Source organism: Microcebus murinus, chromosome 4 (genome assembly GCF_040939455.1).
Source record: "Microcebus murinus isolate Inina chromosome 4, M.murinus_Inina_mat1.0, whole genome shotgun sequence".
Lineage (NCBI taxonomy): Eukaryota > Metazoa > Chordata > Mammalia > Primates > Cheirogaleidae > Microcebus > Microcebus murinus.
The window spans coordinates 53,357,258-53,370,599 of record NC_134107.1 but is presented as its reverse complement, the minus strand read 5'-3'; the positions used below and the strand labels follow the sequence as shown (position 1 = coordinate 53,370,599).

Here is a 13,342-nt window from a genome sequence, read left to right as displayed (position 1 = left end):
ACAACATTGAGAAGAACGGAAACCTCCCCGACACCTTTTATGAAGCGAATATTACTCTGATACCAAAACCAGGAAAGGATGCAACAAAAAAAGAAAGCTACAGAGCAATATCCCTAATGAATATATATGCAAAAATTTTCAACAAAATCTTAGGTAACCGAATCCAGACCCTTATTAAAAAAATAATCCATCACGACCAAGTGGACTTCATCCCAAGGATGCAGGAATGGTTCAACATACGTAAATCTATAAATGCAATTCACCACATAAACAGAAGCAAAAACAAAGACCACATGATTCTTTCAATAGATGCAGAAAAAGCTTTTGACAAAATTCAACACCCTTTCATAATACGAACACTTAAGAAAATAGGCATAGAAGGGACATACCTAAAAATGATACAAGCCATATATGACAGACCCATAGCCAACATTATACTGAATGGGGAAAAACTGAAAGCATTCCCACTTAGAACTGGAACCAGTGGGCTGTCCACTATCTCCACTTCTATTCAACATAGTGCTGGAAGTCCTGGCTACAGCAATCAGACAGGAAAGTGGAATTAAAGGTATCCAAATAGGGGCAGAAGAGATCAAACTTTCACTGTTTTCTGATGATATGATATTATATTTAGAAAACCCCAAAGATTCAACCAAGAAACTCCTGGAACTGATCAATGAATTTAGTAAAGTCTCAGGATACAAAATCAATACACAAAAATCAGAGGCATTCATATATGCCAACAACAATCAAATTGAGAACCAAATTAAAGACTCAATACCCTTCACAATAGCAACAAAGAAATTAAAGTACCTAGGAGTATACTTAACCAACGAGGTAAAAGACTTCTACAAGGAGAACTATGAAACACTGAGGAAGGAAATAGCAGAGGATGTAAACAGATGGAAATCCATTCCATGCTCATAGATCGGCAGACTCAACATCATTAAAACGTCTATACTACCCAAATTGATCTACAGATTCAATGCAATACCTATTAAAATCCCATCAGCATTCTTCACAGATATAGAAAAAATAATTTTACACTTTGTATGGAACCAAAGAAGACCCCGAATATCAAGAGCAATTCTAAGCAACAAAAACAAAATGGGAGATATTAATATGCCAGATATCAAACTATACTACAAAGCTGTAGTAATTAAAACAATCTGGTATTGGCACGAAAATAGGAATATTGACCAGTGGAACAGATCTGAGAATCCTGATATAAAACTATCCTCATATAGCCATCTAATCTTTGACAAAGCAGACAAAAACATACGCTGGGGAAAAGAATCCCTTTTCAATAAATGGTGCTGGGAAAACTGGATAGCCACTTGTAGAAGGCTAAAACAGGACCCACACCTTTCACCTCTCACAAAAATCAACTCACGCTGGATAACAGACTTAAACCTAAGGTATGAAACTATTAGAATTCTAGAGGAAAATGTTGGAAACAGTCTCCTAGACATCGGCCTAGGCAAAGAGTTTATGAAGAAGTCCCCAAAGGCAATCACAGCAGCAACAAAAATAAATAAATGGGACATGATCAAACTACAAAGCTTCTGCACAGCCAAAGAAATAGTCATGAAAGTAAACAGACAACCTACAGAATGGGAGAAAATTTTTGCATCCTACGTATCCGATAAAGGGCTGATAACTAGAATATACTTAGAACTCACGAAAATCAGCAAGACAAAATCAAATAACCCTATTAAAAAGTGGGCAAATGACTTGAACAGAAACTTTTCTAAAGAAGACAGAAGAATGGCCAACAAACATATTAAAAACTGCTCATCATCTCTAATCATCAGGGAAATGCAAATCAAAACTACAATGAGATATCACTTAACTCCAGGGAGAATGGCCTTTATCAAAAAGTCTCCAAATAACAAATGTTGGCGTGGATGCGGAGAGAGAGGAACACTCCTACACTGCTGGTGGGGCTGCAAACTAGTTCAACCTCTGTGGAAAGCAATATGGAGATACTCTAAAGCGATACAAGTGAATCTACCATTTGATCCAGCAATCCCATTGCTGGGCATCTACCCAAATGATCCAATGACACTCTACAAAAAAGACACCTGCACTCGAATGTTTATCGCAGCACAATTCATAATCGCAAGGCTGTGTAAACAGCCCAAGTGCCCATCAATCCAAGAATGGATTAATAAAATGTGGTATATGTATTCCATGGAGTACTATTCAGCTCTAAGAAACAATGGTGATATAGCACATCTTATATTTTCCTGGTTAGATCTGGAACCCATACTACTAAGTGAAGTATCCCAAGAATGGAAAAACAAGCACCAGATATATTCTCCAGCAAACTGGTATTAACTGAGTAGCACCTAAGTGGACACATAGGTACTACAGTAATAGGGTATTGGGCAGGTGGGAGGGAGGAGGGGTGACGGGTATGTATATACATAAGGAGAGAGATGTGCACCATCTGGGGGATAGTCATGCTGGAAACTCAGACTTGTGGGGGGGAGGGCATTTATTGAAACCTTAAAATCTGTTCCCCCATAATATGCCAAAATAAAAAAAAAGGAAAAAAATTATAAACTAATTAAAAAAAAGAAAAAAAAAGAAATGAATAAAGAGATATCGCAACTGATAGTACAGAAATACAAAATATTGTCTGTGAATGCTATGAAAATCTCTATGCACATGTACTCAAAAACATAGAGGAAATGAACTTATTCCTGGAAACACACAACATCCCCAGACTCAATCAGGAAGAAATAGAAATCCTGAAAAGAACAAAAATGAGCAATGAGATAGAGGCAATAGAAAACATCCCAACAAAATAAGTCCCAGACCAGATGAATTCACATCCAAATTTTACTAGGCCTACAAAGAGCTGGTACCCATACTGCAGAAATTATTCTATAACATGGAGAAGTTTGGAATCCTCCTGAAATCACTCTATGAAGCCAGTATCACCTTGACACCAAAGCCAGGAAAGGACATAACCAAAAAAGTAAACTATAGACAAATAACCCTTATCAATATAGAAGGAAAAATTCCCAGTAAATACAAGCAAACTGAATTCAACAGCACATTAAAAAATAATCCACCATGAGCAAGTGGGCTTTATCCCACGGATGCAAGGATGTTTCAAGATATGCAAATCAAGAAATGTAGTTCACCACATAAACAGAAGCAAAAACAAAGACCATATGGTCATCCAATGCATGCATTTAAAAACATTTACCCAGCTTTTTACTTAAAAATTGGTGTAACACAAATTAACCTGCCATATCCAGATGTAGGAGTCTCTATACTTACTTTAACCAGAAACAATTAGCTAGAAAGAAAGGTGTTTCAGCAACAAAATTACCCAGCTTGTGGAATGATTTCAAAGCCCCTCACTCTGGTCACCATGGAGAATATGTCTCAAAAGAAATAAAAGTATTAAGAAACTATTTGTGATTTTTGAGTTATTGCTTAACCTGTATATGCCTCTGTTACATCCTCTGTAATATAAGGTTTGAAAAAAATTTTTAAGAAATTACTCAGGATCAATTAGGATAATGCCATACTTCTAAATCAAAGACAGCCCAGAATGTGGTGAACAATTTCAATGTTAACTGCTATTGCTAGTACTGTTACCACAGCTACTGCTACTATTACTAATATTTAGCTTCTAGAACTTCTAATTCGCCAAATATGCAGATACATAAGGAAAGAAGCAAGCAGACCAGCATACATCGGAGGAGGGTCAGAAGGAGGGGTACCTGAGACCACGGGAGACCACGGGAGGAGGTTGCAGAGGAGAACTGGAAGCAGAGACCTCCCGAATAGCCTGGAGACCAGTGGAAAGGGTAGGTGGAATGGTTAACTTTCCCCTCCCTTGCATCTTGGACTACTGGTGGGCTCCCTGGCAGTTGAAGAGACCTGCAGACACCAGCCCAGAGAAGGCCACCACCAGTAAGTGGTAAGCAAGCTCCAGGCTCTGGACGTGGCACCAGGCTCCCAACTCCCTCGGGGCACCTCCGTGTGCACAGACCCGAGACGCCTGGCAGGCGCCATATTCCCTCCTTCTCCCCTCCCCTGTCACTATCCATGGCTGCTGAGAGAGAACATATAGCCACCAGCCGAAGGCACCTCCAGGAAACAGGACCTTCCCTTTTGGGGCCCTAGAGATGACCGAGGGGTACTCAGACGGTGAGCTCCCAACCCGCCAGCCCTCCCAGGTGCTGCTGGCCCAGTGATCCAAGGAGAATGGGGAAGACCCTGAGGCTGAGAGATGAAGACCCAGCTTGGGCTCCCCATGGGTGAATTAGGACTGGCACTCCTCTCCCAGGTAGGGTTAGGGATTGAACTCCGGGGCCCAGAGGTCAGACCTGCAGTCCAGATCCCGTGCACCCAGGTCTCACATTGCCCGGGGCACAGAAGAGATATACGTGAACAGCCTACTGAGGTGTGTGTGCCTTCAGGGGCAGATCAGCATCCTAGAGGGCAACCCTCCCCCCAAAGGGAGGCCGTGTGCCCAGCCCAGGTGGTGTTCCTACGCAGGGAACCTCCCAGCCCGCATCACAGCCAGGGGAGGCCCAGTGGCGTGAGGTCTGGCCTGCTGGCAGAGGCCCAGGAGTAGCTGCAGAGTTGGGGAGGGTGGAAAGAAGCGAGGCCCACTCCAGACTGCGGGTCTCAGACAGCCCCATCCCCACACCCAGACTTTCTGGCTGAGCAGGACCATTCCAGCCCTGCCCTGACAGCTTTTCCTGGAAGCAGAGAACAGAACTCTGACCCCTGCTAACAGCAGTGGCAGTGCCTGAGGGCAGGCTTACCCAACCCAGCTCCACCCAGACTCACTCCCAGACCAGCCCTCACTGAGGGGGAGAAAGTCCCAGAGCCCCACCGGCCACCTGAGGCACTAGAGTGCCTCAACAGAGGAACAAGAGCTGGTTACAGAATACAAAAACAACAGTGTACCCTGTCCCTCCGAGCAAGCGCCACCTACTGACAGGGAGGACATTCTGCACACCATTTTCACGGCACCTACTGACTCATCATACAGGGCATGATTGAATCTCATCCACAAATACCACCTACTGGCTCAGAGACTAAACAGGGTACGCCAATACCCAAACGAAAACCTAAAGACAAGAAGCAACAACTGATCCACATGGGAAGAAATCAGCGAATGAACTCCAGAAATATGAAGAACCAAATGGAAACGACACCCCCAAAGAGGAGCACCAGCCCCTTAGAAATGGGCACGAACCAAAATCAGGCAAACAAAATGACAGAAGAGGAATTCCGATTGTGGATTGTAAGAAAATTCAACAACCTGCAAGAACAATTGGATAACCACCACAAAGAAAACACAAAAAGACTCCAGGACCTGGAACAAAAATTCACTAAAGAAATTGAAACAATGAAGAAAAGTTGAACTGAACTCTTGGAAATGAAGAATCAATTCAGGGAACTACAAAACACAGTGGAAAGACTCAAGAACAGGGTAGATCAAACATAAGAAAGAATCTCAGAGATTGAAGATAACACCTTCCAATTAAATAAATCAGTCACAGAGATAGAGCAGAGAAACAAGAGAAAAGAGCAAAGCCTACAAGAGATGTGGGATTATGTGAAGAAACCTAATGTGAGGGTCACAGGGTTACCAGAAGGGGATGAAGAAAACACTCAAGGGTTGGACAAGCTATTTGAAGATATAATAGAGGAAAATTTCCCAGGCCTTGCTCAAAATCTCCAGATACAAGTTCAAGAACCTCAAAAGACCCCTGGGAGATTCAATGCAAACAGGAAGATGTCACAACATGCAGTCATCAGACTGACCAAAATATCAACTAAAGAGGCCCTTCTAAGAGCTGTAAGATGAAAGAAGCAAGTAACATACAAAGGAAAGCCAATCCAAATAACGCCAGACTTCTCTACTGAGACTTTACGAGCAAGGAGAGACTGGGGCCCCATTCTCACTCTTCTGAAACAGAACAACACTCAGCCTAGAATCTTATTCCCTGCAAAACTAAGGTTTGTATATGAAAGGGAAATCAAGACATTCTCAGATAAGCAAAGACTGAGGGAATTCACCAAGACAAGACCAGCCCTTCAAGAAGTACTCAAAACAGTGTTACCCATGGATCAGCACAATAAACACTCACAAATGTAAATCTACTCAAAGCTAAAGATCAAAGCCCAGAAACCACAATGGCTCAAGAGAGAAAACAAAGCAACAAAGTTCAACCCAACATAATGAACAAAAATCTGCCTCCCCTATCAGTTATCTCAATAAATGTGAATGGCATGAACTCCCCACTCAATAGACACAGGCTGGCCAAATGGATAAAAAAACACAAGCCAAGTATCTGCTGCCTTCAGGAAACACATCTAACCTGCAAGGATGTAGTTAGACTAAAGGTAAAGGGGTGGAGAACAATATTTAAAGTAAAGGGAAACCAAAAGAAAGCTGCTATGGTGGTGCTGATTACAGATAACTTAGAACCTCAGCAAACACTGAGAAGGATAAATACCAAAAAGTCTACACTTAGCTATATCTTATTTGAATGCCAAAAAAACAGACAGTAAGAAAATTTTGAAAAAAGCCAGAAGAAATATACTTATCTTACACATGAGATCTTATCTATAAAGGAACAAGGATAAGAATTATATCAACTTCTTTTTTTATTTAGTATTTTTTTATTTTAGCATATTATGGGGGTACAAGTGTTAAGTTTACATATATTGCCCATACCTCCCCTTCCCCCTCGAGTCAGAGCTTCAGATCTATGGTTTGGTGTTTTATTAATTTTGGAAAATTCTCAACTATTGTTATTTCAAATATTTCTTCTGTTCCTTTCTCTCTTTCTTCTCTTTTGGTATTTTCATTATGCATATGTCACACCTTTTATAATTGCCTCACAATTATTGTGAGTTCTATTCCACTTTTTCAGTTGTTTCCCCTGACATCTGGGTTTGAGAAATTTCTGTTTAGTGTATCTTTAAGACCACTGATACTTTCCTTTATCATGCCCAGTCTACTGTTAAGTCTGTCAAAGGCATTTTTTATTTCTGTTACAGTGGTCTGTTTTTCCCTCTAGCATTTGTTTTTGATTCCTTCTTAGAGTTTTTATCGCTCTACTTACATTGTCCATCTGTTCCTGCCTGTTGTCCACTATCTTCATTAGAGTTTTCAGCATACTAATCATTGCCATTTTAAACTCCCAGTCTGACAATTTCAACATCTTTGCTGTATCTGACCATAAATGCTTGTTTTCTCTCTTCAGACTTTATCTTGCCCTTCAGCATGCTTTGCTATTTTTTGTTGAAAACTAGACAGGATATATCGGGTAATAGGAGCTGAGGCAAATAGAACTTTCGTGTAAGGTTTTAGTGTGTTATGTTTATCTGACCAGGAGCCATGCTGTATTTACTGTAGCTGTAGGTATCTAAGGTTTAAATTGCCTCTACTGTCATTTTTGTCTCCAATGTTATCTCAGGGTTCCTGTAGAAACTCTGTTAAGTAAGCTCTGGGCCTTGCAGTTCTTTCAGCTCTAACCCCCTGTTAGCAGGTTTATTGAAGTGATGGTAACGTATAGGCAAAACATTCTCAGTTGTAAATGAGGCAAAACATTCTCAGTTGTGATGATTAGATCTCAATCTTTCAGGGTGCCTACTTCCTAGGGCTATGACCTTCATAAGTGATCTTTATACCCCTTAGGTGAGACAGGAAGTTACAGGGAATAGGAAGGGTCTGGAGTTGTGTATTTCCCTCCCCCAACATTATTTATACAGTAGTTTTCTGGGAGGTAAAGCAAAGAACAGAAAGCTCTGAGCTACTTCAAATGGCTCCATTTCCCCTCACTCTGTTCAAACCTGGGGAAATTTTCCCTGATCTTTACCATGAGAACCTGGTGGGGCTCCCAGAGGTAAAACTCCCAAAATACTCCCTTAGGGTCCCCCCTAAGACTACGACCCTGGATATTTTACCTTTCAAGCTAGTCCACACTCAGCCTCCAGCAATTCATCAATTACCACTTAAGTGTATGTGTGTTTATATATATTAACCAGCAGCTTCTGCTCCAGGTAGACTATGAATCTCTTCTCACCTCTCTCTCTTTTCAGGGAGTCAGCTTGCCCTGTGACCTCAACTTTGTAATGAATCTAAGAAGAGTATTTGATTTTCTGTTTGTTTAGCTTTTTACTTGTTGTGAGGATAAGAGTGATAACTTCTAAGCTCTTTATCTTTTAGAGCTGAAACCAAGTCCTATCTTTTTAAATAGATAAATAATTTAATATATAAATGTAAAAATGTTTGTTCAATTGAAAATGTTCAGTACCCTGGCACTTTAAGCACTCAATGTCTCTTACCCCAACACAGCAGCACCAAAACAGAGATACAGGTAGTCAAACCACAAGGTGGAGACAGAAAATCAGGAGGCACCAAAATGTTGCCAGAGCCAAAATGAACATGGCTGGCTTGTTGCCTCTTCTGTTCTCCACTCTCCTCTTCCTTCCTGTTCAAACTTCACCCATGTCCCTTCTACCTTTGATTCTTTTTTGCTTGCATGATAATGTCCTGTGCTCCCTCCTCTTTAAACCATTTCTATTGGAAGATACATCCTTAAATGCCCTTTTACAGAACTTTAAAACAAAAGAGAGTTTCCAGATATATGAATAGATAGATAATAGATAGATGCAAATAAATAGAAATAGCTATAGAGACATGCTTATATATGCCTATATTATTTCTGGAAATAGTTGCATCTAGGAGGATGAACATAAGCATGGGAGAATTAAAGGGAAAGGAAGACTTATTTTACTACATACCTTTTGATAGTGTTTAATTTTTTACCATGCACATACATTCTCAAGGAAAAAATAATACTTTTTAAATGAAAGTTGTTAATCACAACCTCCCCAAGTTTAATTATTGCCATCTACAAAAGGTAAAATAGCTTCATCAAATACCATATTCAACAGTGAAAGCCTCAGTGCTTTTATGCAAAGGTCAGAAACAAGACAAGGATACCCATTATTCTCATCTCTATTCATCATTGTATTGGATATCTTAGTGCAATAAAAAAAAAAAAGAAAAGAAAAAATTAAATGCATGGGGGAGGAAGAAAGGCACTGAGCTTCAATATGAAGTTTACAATGTTGTGGAGAAAGGAAGCATTGAATCTGTATATACTTATGCACTAAGTATTCTGAAGAAAATACACAGGGTTCCGTGTAATATTATTCTAAGAAATCCTACAAAAATAACAGATATCACTGGAAAATATATTTTTATGAAGTTCTTTCTTCAGAGCCCCCTTGATCTCCTTGTTCCTAAGACTGTAGATGAGAGGGTTCAACATGGGGATGACCACCATGTAGAACACAGACACCACCTTGTTCTGGTCAGTCGAGTAGCTGGACTTGGGCATCACGTAAATGAATGTAATAGTCCCATAGAACAGAGTGACCACAGTGAGGTGGGAGGTGCAGGTGGAGAAGGCCTTGTGGCGCCCCTCGGTGGAGCGCATCTTCAGGATGGTGATGAGGATGTAGATGTAGGAGATGGCTATGACAAACAGAGTGACCACAACAATGGAGCCAGCAGTAAATGAGGGAACAGCTGTGGGGATACTGGCATCAGAACAGGAGAGTTCAATTAAAGGAGTGAAATCACAGAAAAAATGATTGATTCTATTTGGTCCACAGAAGAATAAAGAAAAGAAGGAAAAGATAAAGGAGGAAGCATTAAGAAAACCACCTGTGTAAGCCACTAGGAGTAACTGGACACAGACTTGAGTGGACATTTTGGTTGAATAAAGCAATGGTTGGCAAATTGCCACAAAGCGATCATATGCCATGGCAGCCAGAAGAAAACTTTCAGCTGTCCCAAAAAAAGCAGCTGAACCAAGCTGGATTGCACATCCAGGGTAGGAGATTGTATTTCTCTCCACCAGGAAGTTCACAAGCATGTTGGGGGTGACAGAAGATGAATAGCCTATGTCAGCAGAAGCCAAGTGGCTCAGAAAAAAATACATAGGGTGATGGAGCTGAGAGGAGATTCTAATTAGAATGATTGTGCTGAGGTTGCCAGATATGGTCACCAGGTAGATGCACAGGATGATCATGAAGAGGACGATGCGAAGGACTGGATCATCTGTTAATCCCAATAAAATGAACTCTTTCACAGCAGTGTGGTTCCCATGTACCTGGGAATCCATGAGACAAAGTATCTGCTCCCCAAATGAACCTGTGATGAGATTAGTACATTAAATCAGTTGTAAACTTGATGATTGCATTTTGATTAATAAATACATGAAGGTTAACATGAAAAAATATTTTATTCAGGGAAAGTTTGGACAAAAAAATATTTTATTGAATTTAGAATCTCAATGCTTATTTATTTTTGTGTAATAAGTCATTTTATATTTTAAAACTTGTTTTTACCAGAAACACAAAAAATCTTACTTCACATAATGTACAACCTTTTATATTACTTTTATAAAGTGTACTTAAAGTGACTTGAAGCTAAAGATTTATCAATATAACAAAAAAGGATCATAAGTAAACAAAAGATAAAATATATACATGTAGGATTATGCAATGGAGATGTGAATATTAGCTTACATTTATGGAATGGTTACTATACTTACTACTGGCATAGGGTTAAGAAATATATATGTGTGTATTTTTTAATTTCCATAAAATAATATTCAGTATTTTTAATTTCCATTTTATAGATGGGGAGCCTGCATTTGAATATGTAAAGTAACTTGTGTAAGGTTACAAAGTAAGTGGTGGAATCAGCACAAGAACCCGAGGCAGTATAGATACAGTCAATTCCTGCAAAAACTATGTTATAAATGAAAGTGAATAATATTTGCCATGAAATCCAGTACACTTGAAAATAAGTGGGTAACAGATTAGCATTTCAGTTTTCTGACAATTATTGTATACAAGAGGTGCTTAAGTAGTTATCAATATACTATGTCTATCAGTTAAATAACACTAGTTTTTTTGTTGTTGTTTTCTTTTTGAGACACAGCATCACTCTGTTGCCCAAGCTAGAGTGCCGTGGCGTCAGCCTAGCTCACAGCAACCTCAAAGTCTTGGGCTCAAGCGATCCTTCTGCCTCAGTCTCCCCAGTAGCTGGGACTACAGGCATGGGCCACCATGCCTGGCTAATTTTTTCTATATATTTTTAGTTGGCCAATTAATTTCTTTCTATTTTTAGTAGAGACGAGGTCTCGCTCTTGCTCAGGCTGGTCTCGTATTCCTGACATTGAGCGATCCTCCCGCCTTGGCCTCCCAGAGTGCTAGGATTATAGGCATGAGCCACCTCGCCCAGCCAACACTAGTTTTTAAAAGGAAAAGTACAATTTTCTTGAAAGGACAAGGAAGAAGTCAGAATTTAACATTATACTTATGAATGAAGTGACCTAGTGTAAATTTATTAAGTCATTTTAATATTTCCAATTAAAATGTTGTAATATCCAATAGTTTGATATATCAATTTAATCACTATGCAAATATATATGATTAATATTTACAGCATAATTATAGTACATTTATTCAAACAAATCAAATAATTTCCTACTGTAACAATGTTTTCCAATTGAAGTATTGATATTATAGAAAGAAATACTATTATTTTAGAAATAATACAAAGCTGAATAAAGTTTCAGCCTAAAAAGTTTCTAATTTACCTAGGTTTACCCAGCTAGTGGGCAGATTGAGTCTGTTCTCAGAGACAAAGTTTTCTGGCTTTATATCATCGACTTTGTCCAGAGTGTCCAGTTGTGTGTGATGCTAGAGCGTTCAGACCAATAAACAAAGTAGGTCTTTCCACAACATATTTACTCACAGTGAGTTTGCAAAGCATCTCATAGTTAGTGAAGCTATTAGCATTATCAATGAGTGCCAAATTTAGAGAACATTAAATGACCATGTGAGTTTCTGTTCTTATAGGTGGATAAATGAGAAATCTTGGTAGACTGAATTATGCCTGTTTATTTGCATAAATTGGCTATGGAAACTCAATTTAATTCGGCTAAAGTTACTTGCTAGCTGAATGATAGATTACATCTGCCCTGTTCACAACTGTGACTTGTGAGTACACATACAACTCCAGAGAATAAACTGTTGTCAAATGGTAAATGAAAATCAATACATCAGACTCACTCACAAAAGCCAAAATCTTACTTCTTGAAAGAATTCACGCATCTTACATTATAGATTCAAAGTTCTTGTTATTATATAGCAGCAACAAGATTTCATTGCTTCCTTTGGGGATAAATCTCTAAAGATTTTAGATATTCAAATATGAATTCAAAAGCACCAGTGATCATTATCACATTCTCAAGTGAATATTGAATAGTTCAATCCACACAAACACAACTAATCTTTAAGGGTTCTGTCAATACTCAAGTGATCATTTTTTATTCACTTTATCTAGGTGTCAGTGCATGTTCATTTTATAATATTTGGGAGTATAATATAATGAATTATCTCATGGTTAACTATTTATTCTATCTTTATTGTGATATTTCAGGTTAAATATTACTAAACTGCAAATATAACAGTTACGTTTTCTGCATTGATTCAACTCTTGTTCATGTCTAAGTATTTTGTACTGACAGTTATAAGACATCCCATTATGCACTTTTGAAATATGGAGTAGAAATGCCACATAAAACTGAAGTTTAAATAACACAAATATTTAAGTGATGGATGTATTTTTCTGACAAATGACATAAAATAAATACTACTAAAGTATTATTAGAGATAGAAATATCAGAGGTAAAAAATGTTGGATACTGTCTAGATAAGACTTAATCTCTTACACACACACTTCCACGGAATGACTACTGGTGAGTGACTTACATGACTAGAAGGATGATCACAGAGAGAGTGACCTTCAAGCTGAAGACTCTAAGTCTCTTGCTAACCCTAATATCAGAGAGTCCTACCTCATACTCCAGATGCCCCCTTGATGGAAGTGGTTTACCACTGCTGATACCAACAAACTTTCATTCAAAGCTTCCTCTTTGCCAAACAAGTACTGCTTTTATCATTTTACTATTAATACATTATCTCATTTAATCCTCACAACAATTTGGGGAACATATATTCCCATTCTGTTAATTTTACAGAGAATGAGAAGGCCAAGATTTAGTTTACTCTACTTGTCAAACTATATTCGATTGGCAAAATTAAATCTAGATTTTAAATTCAGGTCAGACTGAAGGTTAGAATGTGTACCATGTACTACTGGTGTCACCAAGACGTAAGTGCCTCAGTGATGACCACTGGTAATTAGTTCCTGATTGACAGTTTTCTCTCCTCACTATCAATACCTTGCCCAATTGCCTAAAAC

At 38.8% G+C, this 13,342-nt stretch overlaps 2 protein-coding genes across 2 annotated transcripts in view; one reads left to right on the top strand and one right to left on the bottom strand.

The window, feature by feature from the left end:
* Positions 1-13,342, top strand: part of EIF3F (eukaryotic translation initiation factor 3 subunit F) — a 288,155-nt gene that overhangs the window by 77,926 nt on the left and 196,887 nt on the right. The window lies entirely within an intron of this gene.
* LOC105881940 (olfactory receptor 5P76-like) lies at positions 9,213-10,187 on the bottom strand. Its single transcript, XM_012783934.2, has one exon. The coding sequence runs from the start codon at positions 10,185-10,187 to the stop codon at positions 9,213-9,215; it is 975 nt and encodes a 324-aa protein (XP_012639388.2).

Coding starts and splice junctions, on each gene's coding strand:
- LOC105881940 (XM_012783934.2), bottom strand. CDS start 10,187: ATGGATTCCCAGGTACATGGGAACCACACTGCTGTGAAAGAGTTCATT.